The sequence below is a fragment of the Sciurus carolinensis genome, chromosome 3 (assembly GCF_902686445.1).
Source record: "Sciurus carolinensis chromosome 3, mSciCar1.2, whole genome shotgun sequence".
Taxonomy (NCBI): domain Eukaryota; kingdom Metazoa; phylum Chordata; class Mammalia; order Rodentia; family Sciuridae; genus Sciurus; species Sciurus carolinensis.
The window spans coordinates 48494505-48518142 of record NC_062215.1 but is presented as its reverse complement, the minus strand read 5'-3'; the positions used below and the strand labels follow the sequence as shown (position 1 = coordinate 48518142).

The window sequence follows — 23638 nt, the reverse complement described above, 5'->3', positions numbered from 1 at the left end:
ATCAATATCTCCCTTAGGTGTCTAGTGTCTGCTAGAGATCATGAACATAAGTTATTCAAAGCATATTCCTCTTCCTTTTCCCACAAAAAAATGTAGCCTCTGCCATTTCTTCCTCATCTCTGTAAATGATGTCACCATTTACCACACTGTCAGGAGGTAATGTTTATTTTTCTCATTTCATTATACCTCTCATCCATTCCCTCCATGGGCCCTACTGGCTCCATGCACAAAATTATCTTGAATCAGACCTCTTTTCACGTCCACGTTCCAGGTCAAAGGTAACACTGTCACCAGACAACCCTAATAGTCCCCAACTACCCTCCTGGCTTCCACTTACTAGTGCTGCCATCACAGCAACACAACCTCCAGCTAAACTCTGTTGTCCCTCAGCTACAGATCTTCATCAAAATATCAATTAGATCAATCATGCATCTACTCAGAATTCTTATACTTAGAATAAGTGTTCTTAACCATAGCAAATGAGGCCCTGTATTATCTGACTCTCATTAATCTCTTTTCTTCTGGTCTCTTCCTATGACCTTTATGTATCTGCCACCATGACTCTTGCCCTTTTTCTCAAACAAACCAAATTTAACCCAGCCCCAGGACCTTTGCTCATTCCACTCGCTCTGTCTAGAGTTCTCTTCTGCAAACTATTTTTTTTTTTTGCCTCACTCATTTACATTAATTACTTTTCTACCTCACTATCACCTGGTAGAAAGGTCCTTACTGACCATCTCATAACAAACAGTTCTGTCATTAGTTTTCATCCCTTTATTCTATCTGGGCGAGGAAACTGAGGCTTAGAGATGTTAAATGACTTGGCCATGGTCACATTATCTAATAAGTGTCAAAATCAAATCCACACGTATGTGACTTTAGAGGTCAGAGCATTTATATGTATATTTTAAATTTCTGTCATTTTTTGACTCGTCATATTAAAATCATTTCAAACTTAGCAAAAAAAATTACAAAAATGGTACAAAGAGTATCTGTTTAACATCTGTTTTAGCAATAGAAAATGATACAACCCAGGAAGTTAATATTGATGTAACTCACTTAGAGACCCTATTCCAGTGTCACCAGTTGTCTCACTAATAACCTTTTACCGGTTCAGGATCCTTCCCAAGTTCACACAGTACATTCAGATGCCATGTCTTTTGAGGCTCCTTCTTACAGCACAGGTCTCAGGCTTTGTCTGTCATAGTTTTTCCACTGGTGAAGAACACCATGTTAGCCTCAGGGCACAGGTCTACACAGCCAGTACCTGGCACCTGGTAAGCTGTCTCTAACAATACCTATTATCCTAAGGGAAATGTTTTAGCTTTTACTGTGCTGTGACTAAAAGATCTGACAAGAACAATTTTAGAGGAGAAAAAGGTTATTTGGGGACTCAAAGTTTCAGAGGTCTCATTCCAAAGACAGCTGGCTCCAGTCCTTAGCACTTGAGGTGAGGCAGAGCATCATGGTGGAAGAATGTAGCAGAGGAAAGCAGCTCTCATGATGATCAGGAAGCAAAGAGAGACTCCACTTACTAGATACAAAATATATACCCCAAGGGCACGCCCCCAAAGACCCACCCTCTCCAGCCACACCCTACCTGCCTTCAGTTACCACTCAGTTAATCCTATCAGGGAATTAATTCACTGATTGGGTTAAAGTTCTCATAACCCAGTAATTTCTCCTTTAAACCTTCTTGCATTGTCTCACACATGAGCTTTTGGGGGACACCTCACATCCAAACCATAACAGGAAACAGAGTATTCCTTTCTAAGAGTGGAAGGAGATTGGCATCTCATGTTTTTGCTTGTGTTATCAGCCTGACTGACCTTGAAGTATTTATAGAAAGTAGTGAGAATGGCTTGCTCAAGAAAGTCGAGAAAGGAGATTTCCAAGGATTGGTTGAGATCATGGGACACCTTATGGCTCTTAAAGAACGGCAGAGTAGCACTGACGAGATGTTTGAGCCCCTCAAGCAAACCATTGAATTGCTGAAGACCTATGAACAAGAGTTGCCGGAAGCTGTGTTTAAGCAACTGGAGGTTAGTGTGTTTGTGTGTTCTTTATTAAGGAAATAGAAGAAAGTTTTAGAACATAAATAATGAATGCTGGGGAGGAACACATATGCACTATTGGTGGGAACGTATATTGATACAGCCACCATGGAGATCAGTATGGAGGTTGCTAAAAAGACTAGAAATGGAACCACCATTTGATCCAACTATACTACTCCTTGGTATTTATCCAAAATAATTGAAATCAGCATACTATGGTGATACAGGTATATCCATGTTTCGAACAGCACAGCTCCCAATAGCTTAGTTAGGGAACCAACATAGTTGTCTGTCAACAGATGAATGAATAAATAAAATGTAATATGTAAATATATAATGGGGTTTTATTCAGCTGTGAAGAAGAAGGAAATTATGTTTGCTTAGTGAGATTAGTCAGACAGAAAGTCAAGGTTCATATGTTTTGTCTCACATGTGGCTAATGAGAACAAAAGGAACCTCATAGAACTAGCTAGACTAGAGTTAAGGGGATTTGAGGAGACAAGAAAAGGAAAGGAAAGGGAGAGGAGAATGAAGCAGACTAAATATGCACTGTGCATGTGTGAATCTATCACACATAATTAAGCATAATTATAATCCACCAATAAGAAGAGAAGTATTAGGATTTAGAGTAGGGCAAGGTGGAGCCAAATAAATGAAAAACAGGGTTTGGTGACTGCTCAACATCCACCATTTGGTACTATCATGTGTAGTACATGTAATGTCTAACACATTCTAGAAACTCAGTAAATGCAGAAGAATGTATTGCTGGAGATATGTAAGAGGATTAATATGAATGAAGATATTTTTTCCCAGAATTAGAGAGAAGCCAACTTTCTGATTTGGAGGAAGCAAGCAGGTCTGAGTGATTTTGAGATGGTCTATGAGGAAAAATGTGGGCATCAAAGAAAATAAGAGAGCACTCTTGAAGCGCAAAGAAAGAGCAAAAGTTGCAAGGTTGGAGGCCAAAGGCCAGAGGGATAGTGCAGAGTCAGGAGCAGGTAATAGTGGAGAGAGCAGGTCACCAGGGACGTGAGTCAGGGAAGGCGGAGGCACGTAGAGAAGGGCGAGTGACATCACCACGTCATGCACGATCCCATTGCACAGGTGAGAGCTTCCGGATGAAGTCTAGCTTCAGGACACGCAGGAGGAGGGAGCGCTGCGGTTCTGACCACTTTGAGGTCTGCTTTGCAGGAGCTGCCTGAGAAATGGAGCAACATAAAGAAGCTGGCTGTTACTGTGAGGCAGCAGGTGGCCCCCCTGCAGGCCAATGAAGTGACCCTCCTCCGCCAGAGATGCACAGCCTTCGACCTCGAACAGCAGCAATTCTGGGAGCGATTCCACAAGGAAGCCCCCTTCAGGTATGGACCAAAGTTGCCCCTGCCGCCTTCTCTTCTGTAGACGTTGCATGCAGTCTTTGAGTCATTGATGGTCTTACTGCCATTTTTCAGCAGATGAAGGTTAATTAATGGTTTTTCCTTCCACATAAGGCCCTTTGGTGAAGATGTAGTGCTAATACAGGGCAGAGTCCTATTGTGACCTACATGAGATGATCAAAGATTATATAAATGCTTTTTCTTTAAAAAGTAATCTTGAACCTTCTACGTCTTCAAGTTTGCAAGGGAATTATATATGGTAAAATGATTAGGATTTCACTAAACCTTTAGCATTCTAAGGTCTCATAGACTTTTGTTCTTTTGGTTAAAAAAAATGGCAGATAAAAATGTTAGAAAATGCTGGAAGGCATTTTGGTGGCCTAAGGGAAGGAGGATTCAGGAGCAGATTTTCTTTAGGAAGTTTTCTCTGTGATTGGTGATTCTCAACACCTCTCTACTTGTAATTGTAAGTCTTCACACAAACACAGCAACCATGGGATGGAACCCCATTCTCATGTGCACACCCCGCGCACACACCTGGGTTTCTTTCTCAGTGACTTGCCCACGTGGTGGAGAAGTCTGTCAGGCTCCTAGTGCACAGCTTGGCATCAAGGGCTCTAACCAGGAGAACAAGTGGTTCTGAATGGTCCTTTGCTGATATGCCAGCTGGAGTGTTCCCTTCCTTCACTCCAGCTCCACAGTCTGTTTTCCGGTTTCCAGAACTGTTTCTTACTGGGTAGACAGATTTAGAAATGCCCTATGTAAGGAGTGAAGAACCTTTTCAAGTATTACTTGTCCATAGAAATAGTAAAGCAAGCCATGTACAGTGGCACACACCTGTTCTTCCAGCAACCCAGGAGGCTGAGGCAGGAGGTTTAGAAGTTTGAGGATATCCTCAGCAACTTAGTGAGACCCTATCTCAAAATAGAAAATGAAAAGGGCTGAGAATATAGCTTAGTGATAGAGCACCCTGAGTTCAATCCCCAATCAAAAATAAAGAGAGAGAGAGAGAGAGAGAGAGAGAGAGAGAGAGAGAGAGAGAGAATAAAATAAAAAAGCAACAAACCAAATAAAACAAACAATCAATACTTTATTGGGGGAAAATATAGCATAATGATTTTAAGTACCTGAAATCTAGCCTCTGGCTTTCTGGGTCCTAATTTCAGGTCTATTACTTATTTCTATATTATGGTAAGATTCTTAATACCTCTGTGTTTCAGTTTCCTACAGTAGAATGCAGATAATAATAGTATCTACCTGCTATTGGGAATGAAAGCGATACCTTCTGAAAGCATTAAACATTGTGCCTGACATGATGGTGACCAACCCTGGTGGCATGCTGTGTTTTTTCTGACTCAAAGTGTCATATCTAGGAAAGTCCCTCTGTTCTAGGATAACTAGAATAGCTGGTGTTCCAAACTGGCACTCAGTAAGGGTCTATTCTTTTTGGTAAATTTATTTTTAATTCACAGATAACAACCGCCTATCTTTAGTGGGGTATAGTGTGATGTGCTGAGACATTCATACTCTGTCAAATGCACAACCTGGGACACTGAGACTTTGCATCATCTCAGGCATTTATCATTTCTTGGTGATGAGAAAACTCAGAATCTTCTCTTCTAGCTATTTTGACATATCACACAGTACTTGTGACTACAGCCACCCCTCTGTGTGATGGGACACCAGACCTTATCCCTTCAGGTGGCTGCGACTTGGTACCCATTGACCAGTTTCTTTTCATGCCCCTCTCCCTGTCACCCTCAATAAGGGCTTGTTCTTAGCATTCACTCACCTGATATTTACTAAGCAGCTGCCACCTTCTAAGCATTATTCTTGGTGCTGTAAAGAAGATGAGAGCGTTAAGAGTCAGGAACAGACAGAACTACACATAAAATAAAAATATATTAAAAAATATATTAAACATATGACTTGAAAGTAAGTGTGCTGCACATAAGAATCATCTGGAGAGTTTTAAAAACACCCAACGTCCAGACTGTCCTACAGATCAACTAAATCAGATTCTCCGGGATGAGCCTGTGCATCAGTGTTTTGTGAAGCTCCCCAGTTGATTCCATGTACAGCCAAGTTTGAGAACCACCACCCTAAAAGACAGCAACTGGTGCCCTTTAAATAATCATTTCAGGGCATTAAACTCCAAAGTATTCTGTGTCCTGGAATCATTGCCTTAGGAACCAAAACCTTATTTCAAAGAAACGTCTGTTGCTCAAAACATTTGTAGAATTCATTTGGGGATTATTCTTTCAGAGTCTGAACGTTATTCTTTTGACTGTCCTTTGAGCATGCAATAGAATTTTCAAAGTTGAACACTAACTGAACAGAGTCAATGCCGGTAAGGGAAGTGGGTTCTTGAGCTACCTGGTGTTATCTACAAACGCTTCAATGGCAGCAGTCATAAACATAATGTCTTTACTTCAACTGTCCCTTCAAAAATCTTCAAGAAAATTCCAAAAATGTTTGGAAAAATATCTTCCCAGAGAGACTTCTGGGACTACACAAAAGGAACCAACCCTGGTGTGCTGCTGTATGTCTGTTAGGAACCTGGTATCCCTCATTCATTGTTATATCATGTGTGTATTGATTAGCTGTTGGTTTTTTATTTTATTTTTATTTAATAGCTGCATTTGTTTTTCTTCTTTGCACTCGTATCTGCTGGCTGTGAGGATATTGCTACTCTTAGCTGGGTTTTCCAAATTCACATCTGTTAATTTGACATGCAGATGAATCTTTAGAAGAGAATGCTTTGAAAAGAACTGCTCACAGCAGTGTGGGAAACCAAACGTTTCTGCAATTTTGATGTATTTTTCTTCTTGTCAAGAAAACCATCAGTACTGGAGCAGAATCATGGATTTATTGCTAAGGGGAATCTTAAATGGTGTCAACTCGTGTATTTTGCTTCTTGCTTCAGTATGTGAGAGTTTTTAGAACTTTTGGATACTGGGTGTGTAAGGGTTCCTTCAATTTTAGATCATTTATGAATTTTTAAACTGCAGACTCTGGTGCATCTCTCTGTAAATGCAAGTTTCTGTTCCAGATTAGATTACACAGGTTGGCCCAGCTTCTGATGTCCTTGTTCTTGAGAAGGAAAAGGAAAATAAGTATCTCCTTAGGTCCTTGCCATCTATCAGGTTGCTTGGGTTGAGGTTCCCTTTTCATGTCCAAATCAAATTTCACTTCCTCTTTTGCTTCTTAACTCTATACCAGCATAGTCTCAGTCGAGTCCTCACACTTCACAATAATTGGTTAAACTCCCATACCCACTTGCAAGGACTTTCCACAACTCTTAAAATCAGTGATTAATTCTCCTCCATAAATAAAAGGAATGCTCCATGCTTCTGGCAGTTCCCCCACTTTGTTTTGGTCTTCTGACCTTGAGCATAGTCTTCCTGACCATAAAGAATGGCTCCATGATGTACAACCCTCTTTATCAAGACCAAGGTAATACAGGGATTTCTTAGTCTGTGAGCTCCAGGTGAATGGAGACCGTTAGTGTTTTCAACCAGATTCTGTGAAAAGCTGGGAGAGCCTTCCTGAAGATACCCTCCCACTGGGAGCTTTCCTCTATCTGTGACCACTAGAGAAAATGAGGCCTTCCAAATGACCTGGTGAAGGAGACACCATAAGGAAAGAAGGGCTTTGGTTCTGTTGGTGCAGTGTCTGTTGTCTCTTCAAAAGCTGGAGAAAAGAGCAGGAAGAGTCTTTAAATCTCCTGGGGACATATCCATATCCTAAGTCAAGTCATTTGTTCAGCTTGACCCTGTTCTTCCAGTTATTCTGACTCATTCACATGAATAGGCTTCTGTAGAATAGATGAAGCTGTGGTCTTGACAGTGGACTTAGCAAAAAGTGATGTGGATGCTGGGAGTTTGAGATAAATTGTATTCTCTGACCTCAAAGATTTATTGCCTCATGAATAATTTCAATAATGAATAATGAAATGCATACACTGGGTACCATCTTAACTGAGGCATCTTGTACCCCTGAAAGAAGATGATGCTTAAGCCAATGGCAAGTAAGAGCAGTTTGGAATAAAAAAGGAAGGTCAAGTGAGGGTATTCTGGGCAAAGAGAATAACACATAAGAAGGTAGAGAGGCTGAAAAATGCCAGAAACAGCTGGACAACCAGTGGAATTATGTCCAGATAGATCACATTGAGTATGTATTTAATGCACCTCATCAATGGAACACCATAACTTAGCAACATGGCATGCTATAGAGCCTTTGCTCTTTCCCCTCATGATCATGGAGTTGACTGGCACCTGTGTCTCACAAAGGCCACCTAGCATCATGAGAGACTATCAACCTGCATATCACTAGCCCAGGAGAAAATCAAAATTCACAATTCAAAGTACAGGTTCTATTGAGTGTATATTTTGTTTCCACTATCATAAGACCAAAAAGCTCATAAGACAAACCTTTATAAATCAGGGATTCATCTGTGATATAAATCCTACTGTGTTGTGGCTATGAAAAAGCCACAGCAAGACAGACTCCAGACCAGGTACTTAATGGAAAGGAGGCTACAACTTCCCAGATGAGAAGTGGTAAGGCCTGAACTGAACCAGTGGAAGAGAAAATGGAGAGAGAAAAGTGGAATTGAGAGATTTAGGAGAATCAGCAGAACTGATTGAGGATGGGCAATGAAGGAGAAGAGTATAGAATAGTTCCATGTCTTCTAGTATGGACAAATAGGTAGAAGATGGTACTGCCCCACTGTCTGCTGAGATGGGCAGGCACAGAATATGAAGGACTGGGGATCACAAGTTCAGGGTGGGACAGGTTGAATTTTACATATCTGTTGGGGATCATGTAGAGGTGTGCCTGCCTTCCTCCTCTGTATAGGTATGGTCCTGACATTGACATTTATCAACGACTAGCTTCCCAAAAAATCAACTGAAGTCCCTTATTCTCTCTCCCTAAGTTCACATTTGGGTGTGACCCAAATCAATCATTCTTCCACAATCATGCACATGAGTACTGTATTTCCCTTCCTCTTAATTATAGTTTTATTCATGCAGACTTCTCAGGCATTTCTCTTTAGGATTAAAATTCTCTTTGCATTATTAGTTCAATTTCAAAGACTCAGCACACCTTTTTCCTTCCTACCACTTTCTTGTTCTTAAACTGTATCATTCCCCCTAGGTTTGGAGAACTGCTTCAGATTTATTAGGCACATGAATCAGGTATGTGAATATTCTGATAATTTGCCCTAAAGTTTTGAAATGATAAGAGGACTGATAACCTGTCCTCAGGTCTAGAAAATCCTTTCAAAACTTAAGACAAATAAGTTTTATGCACATTGAACTACAGAAAATGACTAACCACAAATTGAAACAATAAACAAAAATTATGCCAAGAGATAGATGAAGTTCGAAATAGGTTTGAGAAATACCTCTTACAAATATTTAAGGAACCAACATTGATTTAAGGATGTTCATACATGATGAGGAAGGAATTGTTAGCAAGATTTATTATCTTCTGTGTACACAGCAAATACTCCAATAGACATATCTAGTAAGTTATTCTGGACCAGAGTCCATTAATAAATTAAACAGGATGTGGGCTTCTCAAGTTTGTCTGAATTTTGTAGATCTTGTATTAACACCAAGAGTCTGATTTTACATTCTAAGTTGCCTCTAGTCAAGATAAAAAGTGGAACTTATACAGAGCAACAATTAGACTCTGATAAGGAATGGACAAAAGAATCCTCTCGCTTGGTGATCCTGGTTGGTGGGTCACTTGCCTTGAAGATGTTCCCCTTCTTTCCAGCTAGTCCTTCATCTGGGGCTCCTTGCAGGGGAGAAAGTTTCTCACCTACATAGATAGAAGGTGCTCTGCGACTCTGAAAACTCCAGCCTTGTGTTCTGCTCTGAAATACCTGGGAGCTGAGGAATAGCACTGACAGAGAAGTGATATTCAGTTTCATTCTATTATGATGCACATCTACAACCACAGTCCACGAGCCAAAACAATTTAGATGGATAGGTGGGAATCAAGCATAATGTGCATCCAAGTTAATCTGACACTAATCTAATGGTACACATAAGAGTTACTATGTCGCCTGGTAAATGACTTTAACTAGGATTACTTTCCATCTATGAAGTCACATATTTCTAAAGGCTACTAAAAGAAGGGACAATTCAAGAAAAAGAACTTGTCATTCTCTTCCTCGTATCCTACCAAGAAACACCATGCTTGCTGCTGCACACCTGTAATCCCAGCAACTCAGGAGTCTGGGGCAGGAGGATCACAAGTTCAAGGCCAGCCTCAGCAACTTAGTAAGACCCTGGACCCCCCCAAAAAATTAGACAGGGCTGATTATGTGGCTTAGTGATAGAGTGTCCTTGGGTTCAACCCCCAGTACCACAAAAAAAAAAGTAAAGAAGAAAGACCATATACATATGCACACATACATGCATACACAGACAGAAACACACACAACACTCATTTTCTCTCAACTTTTCCTTTGATGATAAGCCTCAGGATGACCTTTTCTGATTTCAGAAGAACATATTTTCTCCCTTAAGTCCCAATATCTCCAATATCTAGTCCTTGACCCATAAAGAAATAAAGTCTGAAGTTGGGAATGTGGAGTGGGGAAATACGAGGGTTGGGGAACACCTCAGTTATGAGTGAACATTTCCCTTGGCTGAGTAAATGTTCTTTGTCCAGGGGGCTTTTTGGCATAGAGGATTCTTAGACTGAAGGAAGAGCTAGGTCAGGAATGAATGCCCCATGTGGGAACAGTGCTAACACTTACAAGGACCAGGAGCTGTCTTCAACTGCATTGGAGAGAAAAGGGATGAGGAAACATGAACTAAAACTGTAAAGCTAGATAAAGTGCATAGCAAGTCAACTGCAGAACTACAGTTCTATAGGCTTCCCTGGAATGCAGGAGGGAGCAGAAAGAAAAGGGTGAAAGTTAGTAGATGGGAGAGATCAGGGACAGCTTGGAGGACGAACTTACAATGGTGTGGAGCCTGGTTTGAGGCACACATTGAAGGAAAATGACTATAACTATTTAGGGCTTCTGTGAGGGCTTTGAACACAGTTTTCATGGTCACTCACAGTGGTTCTCCAAGTTGGGTCACTGTCATCTGATGCTGATGCAGTCTACCAGACTGAGCTTCCCCAGGGACACAGGCACCTCCTTGGCACATTGGAATCACCAGGGCAGCTGGAAAACATGCTAGATCCTAGTCTGGTGAGATGTCTAGGCATAAGGATCTTTCAGAGTTTCCAGAAGATCCTTATACAGCCAAGATTGAGAGTCATGGCCTTAGAGGGAGTGGTTCAGTCTTGCACTTCTAAATGTCAGTTCTCTCACTTAAAGACCGACCACCACTAGTTTCCTGGCATGGGCTGTGGATTTCCAGCTTCTGCAGGGACATGACAATGCTGTTTTATGTCAAGTAGTCTTCCAGAAGCTAAACAAAGAACAGAAACTTAAATAAGGGGGTGTTCCCCTCTACACCGGACAGTGCAAGTTTGGGGAAGTGGAATGTAAGAGCAATATTTTTATTACCTTCTCAGATGTGAAGACAAGATCAAAACCTGGTGTTCCCCTTGAATGCTCCCCCAACCCCAATCTCTCCTGAAAGTCTTTTCTTTCCAAGGTTAGAAGATTTGGTGAAAGTCACTGCTCTTCCCTAGAACACTAAGCATTTAAAGATTTCAGCTGGTGTTACCTTGGAGATTCTAGGAGTCAGACCCTGTGTGTTGTACTTACCAAGGAAACACATTGTGTTTTGTAGGTTTGATAGCATCAATCCTCATCAAATGCTGGATGCCTGGCACATTGAGATCCAGAAGATGGAATCCACCATGGCCTCCATTTCTGAGTCTGCCAGCTTGTTCGAGGTCAATGTTCCCGACTACAAGCAACTGCAGCAATGCAGAAAGGAGGCCTGCCAGCTGAAGGAGCTCTGGGATACCATTGGAATGGTGACCTCCAGCATCCATGCCTGGGAGACCACTGCGTGGAAGGATATCAATGTGGAAACCATGGACTTGGAGTGCAAAAGGTTCACCAGGCACATCCGGAACCTAGACAAAGAGATCAGGGCCTGGGATGCATTTACCGGCCTGGAAAGCACAGTGTTGAACACCCTGACCTCCCTAAGGGCTGTGGCAGAGCTGCAGAATCCAGCCATCCGGGAGCGGCATTGGAGGCAGCTGGTACAAGCCACGGGCATGACCTTCACCATGGACAAGGACACCACTCTCGCACACCTCCTGCAGCTCCAGCTGCACCACTTTGAGGATGAGGTCCAGGTCATTGTGGACAAGGCCGTCAAGGAGATGGGTATGGAGAAGATCTTAAAGGAGCTGCAGACCACCTGGGCTGGCATGGAATTCCAGTATGAACCCCACCCACGGACCAATGTCCCCTTGCTGCAGTCCGATGAGGACCTCATCGAGGTTCTGGAGGACAATCAAGTGCAACTTCAGAACCTGATGATATCCAAGTATGTTGCTTTTTTCTTGGAGGAAGTGTCTGGCTGGCAGAAGAAGTTGTCCACAGCTGATGCCGTCATCTCTACCTGGTTTGAGGTGCAGCGCACATGGTCTCACTTGGAAAGTATATTCATTGGATCAGAAGATATCCGGGCTCAGCTGCCCCAGGTATCTGCTAAGGAAATCCCACTCTATTCTCTGGCCCAGTTCAAGGGAAAATCACCCAGGTCCTACATTGTCTGGATGCTTTCCTTTTCTGCCTCCTTGTTTTGGCTTCACTTAAGGGCTGTTCCCACAAACTGACCTCATCCAACCACAAAAATTCAAGCAGAGGATAAGAGAGGAGGTGAAATGCACATTGATCTGTTTGTCTTTAGAAGTATAGAGAAAAGAAAGGAGAATTGGTGTTGTCTTCTCTCTTTTCTCTCTCTCTCACTCTCACTCTCACTCTCGCTCTCTCTTGCTCTCCTTTTAAATGCACACAAGAAAGGAGATGGAAAACATTAGCTAATACTGCTTGGGGTGAGCTCTTCATGGGCTGCTCTTTAGATCATTAAAATGCAGGTACTAACTAAAAATGAGTCTTTTTTCCAGACAAATTTAAGTTCCTGCTCAGCAGTGAGCCATTCTGTAAACCCCTGGCCGGTGCCAACACACTAAATGCCAGCTCTCAGTTAAATACTCAACAATGGATTTCAACAATGGATTTCCCTAAAATGTGTGTTCTTCTCATGTTTGCCCCTTCTAATTAGCCCTAATGAAAGTGCTGCTAACTAACCCCTCCCTCAATGGACTCCAGTTCTTTTTTTCCAAACATCTTCTGCATCCCTTCAGCACCTTGGGTTCTTTGCTTACAAATTAGTGTGATTCTAAAATGTAACTGGTTGTCCAGGCCTTGTTTAGAAATTAAAGCACATCCCATCAGAACACTGCAGTTTTTCAGCACATCCCATAAAAGCACAGTTAGTGTAATAATGTAGATTAGAGGTTGTACATGTGCAGTGAAAAATAACAGGACATTCTGTCATAGCAGCTGTAATTAAGCCTTATTGAATAAGCCAGATTTTATTTATCTCAAATGCCAGCGATTGAAGAGGAACAGACTTAATTAGAAGCAGACAAGGACATAGGTGGAGACTTTGGTAGGAGATGTTTGAGAACTTTTGATTAAAAATATTAGAGGACTTAGTTTCTAAACAGTACCACAAGTTTGTACAAGGCATGAAAATACATTTATTTTCTTCGTAAAAACAATATAACAGAAGTGATTTCAAAACATAATAAAATGAGTCATAATCTTCCACCCCAACTGGTAACTATTTTCATTCGTTATGAATATCTCCCAACTTCTGTTCATGTATATACATAGTTTCACATAATTGCCCTCAGTGTAATTACAATTTTCTGTTCAGCTCTTTTCATTCAATCATTCATACTAGATCTTTTCCATACTGTAAACTTGATACAGTTTCATTTTTAATATGAGCAAAACACCTTATTAAGGGAGCATAATTTACCCAGTCTCTAGTTTTTAAGTCTTCCTGAGAGATGATATGGATCATAGAGGGCAAGAATGGCAGTCCTGGGTTTGAATCCTAACTCTCTCATCTTCAGCTGTGGGACCTTGGGAAAATTACTTAAACCTCTCAGTATTTTGGTTTCCTCATCTGTAAGTTAGGAAAATTTCTGGTGCCTACTTCAGAGAGTTCATTAAAGCAATGCACATAGCACATACCTTTATGATTATTGTTTTATAATGATAAAACAACACACTCCTGCTAAGTGCCAGATGTTGGAATGAAATGATTTGCATATATTAGTCTCTCAGTCATCTTACTGACATTGTGAGGTTGTGTGTTTGCAGAAGGAGATAGATGATGACATGTAATTAAAGTTTTACTTTGGCTATATAAATATTTTCATGAACCTAGAAAACACAATAGATCCACTTATCTTAGGAAGCATGTTTTTTATGCCTGAGGTGGGATGGGGGAGTCCCTGAAACCTTTCCAGGGGGTGCTCAAAACTAAACCATCTTAGAGATCATACTAAAACCATATTTGCCTTTGTCACTATCATTCTTCTATGAATGTACAACCGAATTATAGAGGCTGCATGACATGTAGTATCACAAAAAAGTGCAGAAGCAGTTGTGAGGATACTACTAACTTCTATTAAGTCAGACATTAAGTATTTTTATTATTCATTCTATTTAGTTATACATAACAATAGAATGCATTCCAATTCATTCTACACAAATGGAGCACAACTTTTTATTTATCTGGTTGAACACAATGTAGAGTCACACCATTCATGCAATCATACATGTTTATAGGGTAATGATGTCTGTCTCATGCCACCATCTTTCCTATCCCTTTCCCCCTCCCCTCCCTCATTCCCTTCTACACAATTTGAAGTTCCGCCATTCTTTCCTTATTGCCTCCCCTGCCCCACGCTGGCCCCACATTATGGATCAGCATCTACTTATCAGAGAAAACATTGGACTTTTGGTTTCTTGGGATTGTCTTATCTCACTTAGCATAATATTCTTCAACTCCATCCATTTACCAGCAAATGCCAGAATTTTATTCTTCTTTAAGGCTGAGTGATATTGCATTGTGTATATGTACCACAGTTTCTTTATCCATTCATCTATTGATGGGCATCTAGGTTGGTTCCACAATTTAGTTACTGTGAATTGAGCTGCTATAAACATTGATGTAGCTGTGTCTCTATAGTATGCTGATTTTAAGTCCTTTGGGTATAGGCCGAGTGGGATAGCTGGGTCAAATGATGGTTCTATTCCAAGTTTTCTAAGGAGTCTCCATACTGCTTTCCAGAGTGGTTGCACCAATTTGTAGTCCCACCAGCAACATATGAGTGTTATCCTTTTCCCCACATCTTGCCAACATTTATTGTTGTTTGTATTCTTGATAATCACCATTCTAATTGGAGTGAAATGAGATCTTAGAGTAGTTTTGATTTGCATTTATCTAACTACTAAAGATGTTGATTTTTTCATATATTTGTTGATTGATTATATATCTTCTGTGAAGTCAGACACTAAATTTTAATGAAAAAAGAAAAGTGAAAGCATGTCACTTTTTCTTTATTTTTTATTTTAGATAAAATGTGTTATTTTTTGCTAACATAATGGTTTTATTATTTTTTTAATGAATTAGATATTTTAATTTCTTTTAAAAAACTATCCTCTAAGTCATAAGATATTGATAGACATGATGTTTGGTACACAAACAAAAGCCATTTGGACTCTTTGATAATCTTTTTTAAATAAAGGGGTTGCAAGACTGAAATGTCTGAGAACTTCTGTTTCAAGCTAACAGTATTTCCTCCTTGGAGTTCAATCTCTATATGGGACAACCTAGGAACAGATTTCTGCTTCTGATATGTGGGGAGATTCCTGGGATTTAGGGGAGCAGTTTGCTAAATTTTCTTTCTTCTTTTTTTATGTTTAGGATTCTAAAAGATTTGAAGGCATTGACTTTGACTTCAAGGAGCTAGCTTATGATGCTCAGAAAACTCCAAATGTCGTGGAAGCCACCAACAAATCAGGTCTTTATGAAAAACTGGAGGACATTCAGAGCAGGTGATGGTCCAATTTCTGACCCTTTCATTATGAGGGAGGCGGTATTTCCCTGTCCTCTTCTATCTCTGAGGCCTTTCCTTTATTTAACTGCCTGAGTGAGTGAATGAGGTGTCAATGAGTGAATGAGGTGCCTCTTGCTTTTCCTGTTTGGATAATATGAGGTATTATTAGGAGTGTTGTTACCAATGTAAATGTGCCATTATGTGTATTTGCAATCATCCCTAAGTGTTTCTTTGCTAACTTCTGCATGTATCTGAAATATTGCATATGCAGCCATCCCTCAGTGTCCACTGGACCCCCTGCAGATAAGCAAAAGTCTGCAGATACTCAAGTTCGTCCTGTAAAACAGCATGGTATTTGCATATAACCACCACACATCCTCTCATATACTTTAAATCATCCCCAGATTACTTATAATATCTAATACAATATAAATGCTATGTAAATAGTTATACTGTGTTGTCAATGAAATCATGACAAGAACAAGTCTGTACGTGTTCAGTACAGATGCAGTTCTGAATATTTTCCACCCACAGTTGGTTGATTGAGTCCTCAGATTCAGAACCTGTGGATACCAATGGCCATCTGTGTTTGCATTTGGGTAATGTGTGTGCAACTTTGGGTCTAGGCACACTTAACTAGGGGACTTTGTGTTCTTTGCCTTCAGATTGTGCCTATGTGAGAAGGCCCTGGCAGAGTACCTAGATACCAAGAGGCTCGCCTTCCCTCGGTTTTATTTTCTCTCCTCTTCTGATCTGCTAGACATTCTTTCTAATGGTACAGATCCACAACAGGTAAGCTGGGGGAGTACCTGCAAAAAGAAAAAGGTCTCAGGAGAAGCATCCTCTCTCTCCCCTCACAGTTCACCTGAATACGCTTAGATTTTCCCTCTCATCTCATAGGCTGGAGAGTTGGATGTTGTAAATTTACCATTATAATTCCACATATCAGCAGACTGAGGGTACTTTGTATCTATTCAAGAAGCTCTTCCAGAGGACAACCCTTCTTTTTATTGTTCTTTATCCATCAATCTGCCACCTTCTTTGCTTCAGCATCACAATGTGGCTCTGTTCAGCCTCCCGCCCAGCACACTGCCCTGGGCATCACTGTAAAGGACATTTACATCATGAGATGCCACCCCTGGGAGCAGCCTAGCATGGCCAGGTTTTCTGTTTGGCGTGAGCATGCTTGTCCTTCCTTTGGACCCTCCTGATGTTTGTCTGCTGCACTAAAAAGGTTCCAACAATGGTATAACTTCTTTCAGGGTCACCCCTGTTTTTGACCCTCCATATTTGAGTGTCTTTGCTTTTTTTCTGCTAGACCATCCTGTGCTCATCTCCTGTTGCATGGTTGTGTTTCCTTAGGATGAAAACTAACAAATTAAACATTGTACGCTCTCTACTCTGCTCCTACCTTTAGTAGATCAAGTAGGATTTTCTTCTTAGCGATAAAGATTGACACTATACAATTTATTATTCTAAAATTGTTAACATCAATCTGACAACACAAAATCAAATGTTTCTTCCTTAGTATGGAATAGAGACGATTCTTCAAGATTGCTTACTCAATCCAATTTTGCACACCATTATAAGGGTGAATTGGCAGTACATACATTATGTGCAACAAATCTCCCATGTTCTAACTAAAAGTGGCATAGACCTCTGCTGTTGTGGAGCTGAAGGAATCATTCAGCATTTCGAGGAAAATACAATTAGGATACCTGACTCCATCCTACACATAGATGTTGAAAATCCCTCAAAATCAAGTTTGGGCTTCAAAACAGAAGAAGGTTTATTCTCTCTCTCTTCTCAGAATTTCCATAGTAAACCATGTGACTTGATCAGTTTGTAGCTAGTGCACTATTCCCAATAAATGCATATTCCTTCAACCACTTCTACCCAATTCACTTGGTTCCCATCTTCACTTCTCCATGATTCCCACAAATATCCTTCTAAATGCTTGGTATTTACCACTCTGTCTTTTAAAAGGGTTGCCACATGGCTGGCTTCTGAAAAAAAAAAACTGCTTCTGGACACATTCTCCAATCCTTTGGCATGGTTTGCTTTCACAGGTTCAGCGTCACCTTTCCAAACTCTTTGACAACATGGCCAAGATGCAATTCCAGCTTGATGCCAGTGAGAACCCAACCAAGACAAGTCTTGGCATGTACAGTAAAGAAGAAGAGTATGTGGCCTTCAGTGAGCCCTGTGACTGCAGTGGGCAGGTAACTGACAGTGCTTTCCCCTCCTATGCCGTTCTCATGCATCTGCATTCAAATATGGTTAGCATCGACTCTGGGGAAGCTGCCATGGGCCAGAGCTTCTGTCTGTGCCCTGGGACAGCCAGCCTGAACTGACATTGGAGCAGCCTGTTGTGCCCTGCTGTTCTCTCTTTAAGAAGGACACATGTCAGCATTCATATCTTTTTCTAACCAAAGACCTGTGCTGAGAGGAATAAAATGCACATAAACAACCACATGAGTCAACCAGAAAAGGATTCAAAAATGATTAGCTGCACCAGGAGGTGTTAGCATGGCAACCCTGGAGCAGCCCACAGGGACTCTGGAACCCTGACACCTTCCCCCAGAAAAAGTGTCCTTTGAAATCAGTCACTTTCCTGAGATGTTCCCTGTCTGCACAAATGCACGTCAGAGTCACTTCCTCTCACAGCCCTAGGAGAGCCAGCTACCACCCTGTTTAGGAACTCCTACTGCATCTTCAAATCTTCCATGCACAATTTGAGGAACACAGAGCATGAGACTATTCTCTCCTAAAATTCTTTTCCATCCTTCAGCAGCACTAAGGTTGTAAACTCTGCCTAGTTCATTATCCTAAATGATCCAGCAGAGCATTGCCCCAAGGGTTCTAGTCTATTGTAAAATAAACCCCCCCGGGGGGTGTCTTTTATAGGAGTCCACCTTTATCCATATGTATTTTGAAAAGCAATTCTAGTGCCAGAAAATAATTTAAAATTTTCAGTTAGATGGGGGTGGCCAGCAGCCCTGAGGTTTAATCCAGAATGTGTTCTCTTTGTAGATCCTGAAAACATTGAGTGGTATATACCTTCATACTCAGTATGGACAAGTCCTTGAGAATCCACTTAACTAAATCTGGCCCAAACCAGATTTGGATTTCCTTGCGTGAACTCTAGGAAGTAGCCCCTGCCTCCTGTGACTGGTTTCCCTGTCCTGTGTGTTCCAAAGGAGCACATTGGCCTAGTTCTCACTCATCACTAGCCCAGGTTACACCACCCAAATGTGTCTCTGTGCCTGCAGGGAGGCCTTTGGGGTTGTATACCATGCCTGGGTTGTGTTTTCTTCACTTCCCAAGCTGGGTGGAAGAAAACCTGTAGTACTGATCAAAGCTTTTTAGATTCACAGTGTCTAATGCAGAGTTCTTTCTTCAGGTGGAAACATGGTTAAACCATGTGCTTGCTCACATGAAGGCGACTGTTAGGCACGAGATGACAGAAGGAGTAACCACCTACGAGGAAAAGCCAAGGGAGCAGTGGCTGTTTGACTATCCGGCTCAGGTATTCATAATGAGACCTAAGGGATGGTGTTATTTACTACAACAAGAGTCTCTGATTTATAAAATGAATCACTCCCATCAGGATTCCTCATGGCAGAATTGCTGATCAGAATTTTGAGACAAGAAAATATGTTGCCTTCTACTATTGCAATAAATACCCTCTAGAACATTGTCTTCCAAGCCAAATGGAAGTACAAATGAGCAATTTATCTCAATTCCCCACTGTGAATACTCAAAATTATGTATTTTCCATATAAAAGCAAATGACAATATTGATTTGAGCCCCCTTTCACATTTATTTACATTTAATCTCTGAAAAATGTGAATTATACTGACAACACTGAATTTTTTTGTTATATATCATTCCTTTAAAGGTAGTCATTTTAAAGTTATATGTTTTTTAAATTTTTTAAAATTAAAGATATAGTAAAAGTATTATGGAAAAGCAAATATGGGCACAGATGATCAGCAGTGGTCTACTAAATTAGAATCCTCTGACCATTAAGAGGATCCAGAAGAACAGAGCAAAGACTGAGTGTCATTGAGATTCTCAGTCAGCAAGTCGTTATCCTCTCAAGCATGGGAAAAATGCTATCTCTGAGAAGTAAAACTGGAATGATCTGTTTCTAGAAGGCACTAGCATTGACCAGAGTCAAACTTTGGTTATTCTCAAACAAATGATTCATTGTTTTTTTTCTTCAGGAGCAGAAAGTGCCATCCCTACTTGTGCTATAATCATTTCACATATCCAAAGATTTAGAGCAGATGGTTCACTTAGTCAATGCTGGTAGAAGAGGGAGGGAAGGGGCCTCTGTCACCCACACAATTACATTCTGAGTCCTGGCTGTCTTATAAGTGGGCTGGATAGAAATAACCCTGGTAACAGCTTTACCAAGCAGCTCTGATGTCACAGGTTGCCTTGACCTGCACTCAGATATGGTGGACGACAGAGGTGGGCATTGCATTTGCCAGACTGGAGGAAGGTTATGAGAATGCCATGAAGGAATATTATAAGAAGCAAGTGACCCAGCTCAAAACTCTCATCACCATGCTGATTGGCCCGCTCTCCAAGGGGGACCGGCAAAAGATCATGACCATATGCACCATTGATGTGCATGCCCGGGACGTGGTGGCCAAGATGATTGCTCAAAAGGTAGTTCTCAAATATCCAGGAGTATTCCTATGTGGGAGCAGCTGTACCAAGGGGGTAGCTCACACATGGCTAAAACACGGGGTCCTGGGGTCTGTACACCAACTGGGGAAGGATCATGGTAGCTCCTTCTACCTTTTAAAACATTCAGCAAAACAGTATATGGATGCTCCTCTACTCATGATAGTTTGACTTATGATTTGTTTTTTAACTTTATAATGGTGCAAAAGTTATATGTATTCAGTAGAAACTAACCTATCCATATAGTATTGGATGAATCACATTTGATATTTAACACTGTATTATAAAATAGGCTTTGTGTTAAATGCTTCTGCCCAACTATAGGCTAATGTAAATGTGTTGAGAAGTTGAATGTAGGCTAGGCTAAGCTATGGTATTCAGTAGGTTAGGCATGTTAAGTGCATTTTCAATTTCTGTTGAATTTATCAGGCCAAAATCTCATCATAAATCAAGGAGCATCTGTAATTAGACATCTTGGGCTTTCTATGCTGTGCAAGTCATAGCATGTTGCACTCTTGAGTGACCAACAGCACCCAATCCATTCAAAGGCTCATGTATTCTGAGGCCAGGGAGCCACCTGCTACCTGTTGAACACTGGGGTTTACCCACCTCCTCTGGTACTTTTTCTTTAGGTGGACAATGCCCAGGCTTTCCTCTGGTTGTCTCAGCTACGCCACTGTTGGGATGATGAGGCCAAACACTGCTTTGCCAACATCTGTGATGCCCAGTTTCTATATTCCTATGAATACCTGGGAAATACACCTCGCCTGGTGATAACACCTTTGACTGACAGGTAAGCACCAATGTCAGCCATAGTCAGCCCTATGTCAGGCTGTTCAATGGGTACTTAGGGTCAAGGTCACTTGTTATTTATTCACACAGTTGGAAGGGGAGAAGGTGACTCACCAAAGTAGAAGCAAAATAAAACTGAAAGGAAATGGGGCAGAATCTTCCTTGAAACAAACCTGAGTCAGACTTTCTGAGGAGTTAGTTATACATATCTGGGTTATACCACCAGCTCTAACATACACAAGCTGTTTAACCATGAAAATACTAAGCTAATATCTGGTTCCTCATCTGAAAAACAGGCAGTAACTCACACCTCATACAATTTTTGTAATGATGAAAAAGTAATACTTATGAGGAGTTTAGTATATAGAAAGGGCTCAGTGATTGAGCCCTATTATTCTCTTATTAACTAGTTGATGAATCAACTGCCACATTTACTTAATACCACTCATTCTGAGAATACAAAAATATAAGCAATGTAGTTTCAATCATTAAGGAGCTTGTAACTGTGTAGGGACACCTATGCTTTCTCATTCATATGAATTCATACATGAATGAATTAATGCCAAAAACTGAACTAGTCACTGGGAATACAAAGATGACTAAAATAGCCCTTGCTCTTAAATTCCTTCTAGTGGGAGAAATAATGCATATATAGATGAAAATTTAAGTAGCACAAGGGAGAAAAGTACAAGGCCATAGAAAAAAAATAGGACACAAAGCCATGTGCTACAGACTACCAAACACACAGCACAGGGCTGAGCCCTGGGAGCACAGAGGGCACACTCACTGTGGGGAGAAGAAGACTGGAAGAGTACCTGATCAGAATCTTGAAGGATATGTTGGATTCTAATAAGAGGTTGTAGGGTTGCTTCCAGTGGGTCCCTAAAATCATACAGAAATCTGTTGACATGCTTCTTCTTTCTATTAAGAGAATCTAAAACTTTTGCTAATTGTTAAAGTGAATCTCCCAAGGTTAAAGAGCTACTGATAAGCATTCCTAGAAAATGGAAGGTTTTAGGCAGTCATGGAAATGGGAAAACTTGGAATGTGTTCCTGGGAGAGGAATATACATTCTTCACTCTGGGGTAGGTTGTCAGCCATTAAAAAGTCAGACTATTGAATATCGGTGATGATAAGCCATTGACAATTTTTCCTCAAAGGAGCAAAAGAATGAGACCTGTGCTTTATGAACGTGTATCTGTCAGCAAGGGCAGGGGCAAAGGAGAGAGACAGAGGGCAGGGCAATAATGTCATCAGAAAGGACATTTGAATTCTTTTGACTCTGCTAAAAGTTTTGACCCTTTCCCGCATGGCACCATTAAACACTAAGCTCTTCTTCTCCAGAGTAGAGTGATACACCTGCGTGACTGGCTCACTAAAGGAAATGACTTACACCTAATGAAGAGATTGTCATGAATTGTGGAGGTTAATGTGGACAGATAGAATCTATGCCCTCTTTTTCTTATTTTTCTCTCTCCTATTTTAAGTGATGTCACCTGTCTTGTAACCAAATCCTCAAACTCATTTCCAAATATCTGATATAAATTTCTAAATTAGTCAAATTCTAATCACTGTTCATAGCATGACTAGCACATGGGAAATCCAACATTACCCCTGACAAAGTTGTCCTGGTTCACCATGGACATGTTTTTTATTTCTTTAATTCATTTTCCTGCCCAGTCTGAAAGTCCTCTTCCACCCAGAGTCCCACTCAAATCATTCTCCTTTTATGACAATCTCTCTCTTTTGTGTGAGACCCTACAGGGGCCTCGCCAGTCTCCAGTGGTTCTCCACTGCACTTAGAGTCAAACCTGAACTCCTTGAAGTACCAGGTAACTCCCATCTGCATCCGGAAGCCTCACTCCCTGCACTTCAACCACATGGCCTCCTTTTGCTCCATATGGAACCTTCATAGATGTGCCCTTCTGCCTGCAGTGCCCTGCCCCAGGTTCTCTCTTCCACTGGTGATGCCTCACCCTTTCTTCTTCTCTCAGTTCTGAAAGGTCTTCCCTGTCCTTCTAAAAGACAGTCTCTTGGGCCTCATATACACATACACAGCGAATAACCCTGAGAGCATCTCCTGTTCATCTTCTCCCTAACCTTCCTCACCTTCTGAAATCAACTTTCTTGCTTTTTGTCTTGCTCACTAGCTGTCTGCACTCCTCTCTGTGATCAGGAAACATTGTCTGCCCTGCTTGCAAGATCACCAGCACCTAGTAGGTGTTGAATTAATGTTTTTCACATGAATGAATGACGGTTGAATATTGAAAACCTCAAACGTAAGAAGAGGCTGAATCAAGAAGGGCAGTTGACTCAGGGGAGGGCTCTGCCCAGGACTCTTGCAGATCTACCTGCAGGTGGGATAGTAAAGGCAGCTGCAAACTCTGGGAGGTCTAGAGTCTTAAAGATTTCGTCTGGGTTTACTTGGGCGCAGTTAGTTGGAGGCAGTTAGTTAGTTGCCAATGTGATTTGAAGGAAAAGTTTTCCCACTTTTAGCTTCAGTCACATTGGACTCTCAAATGTCTGGCTTTATGGTGATACTCAGTAAGACTTCTGTCAGTAGCAGAAAAGAAATCTGTCACAGCCTTTCTTTTTGCACAGATTTTTTCTGCCTGCCTTGGAATATGAGCTAATAG

At 41.1% G+C, this 23638-nt stretch overlaps 1 protein-coding gene across 5 annotated transcripts in view; it reads left to right on the top strand.

Moving 5' to 3' along the window:
• Positions 1-23638, top strand: part of Dnah9 (dynein axonemal heavy chain 9) — a 338036-nt gene that overhangs the window by 71264 nt on the left and 243134 nt on the right. For all 5 annotated transcript variants that reach the window (XR_007107774.1, XM_047545691.1, XM_047545694.1 and 2 more), the window contains 9 exons: positions 1820-2042; positions 3246-3412; positions 11200-12070; positions 15379-15509; positions 16177-16303; positions 17581-17733; positions 18915-19040; positions 19953-20192; positions 20843-21003. Coding sequence is in view for 4 of the 5 variants with exons in the window: in XM_047545691.1 (XP_047401647.1) it covers positions 1820-2042; positions 3246-3412; positions 11200-12070; positions 15379-15509; positions 16177-16303; positions 17581-17733; positions 18915-19040; positions 19953-20192; positions 20843-21003 (2199 nt within the window). In the remaining variant the exon portion in view is untranslated. The remainder of the gene's footprint in view (positions 1-1819; positions 2043-3245; positions 3413-11199; positions 12071-15378; positions 15510-16176; positions 16304-17580; positions 17734-18914; positions 19041-19952; positions 20193-20842; positions 21004-23638) is intronic.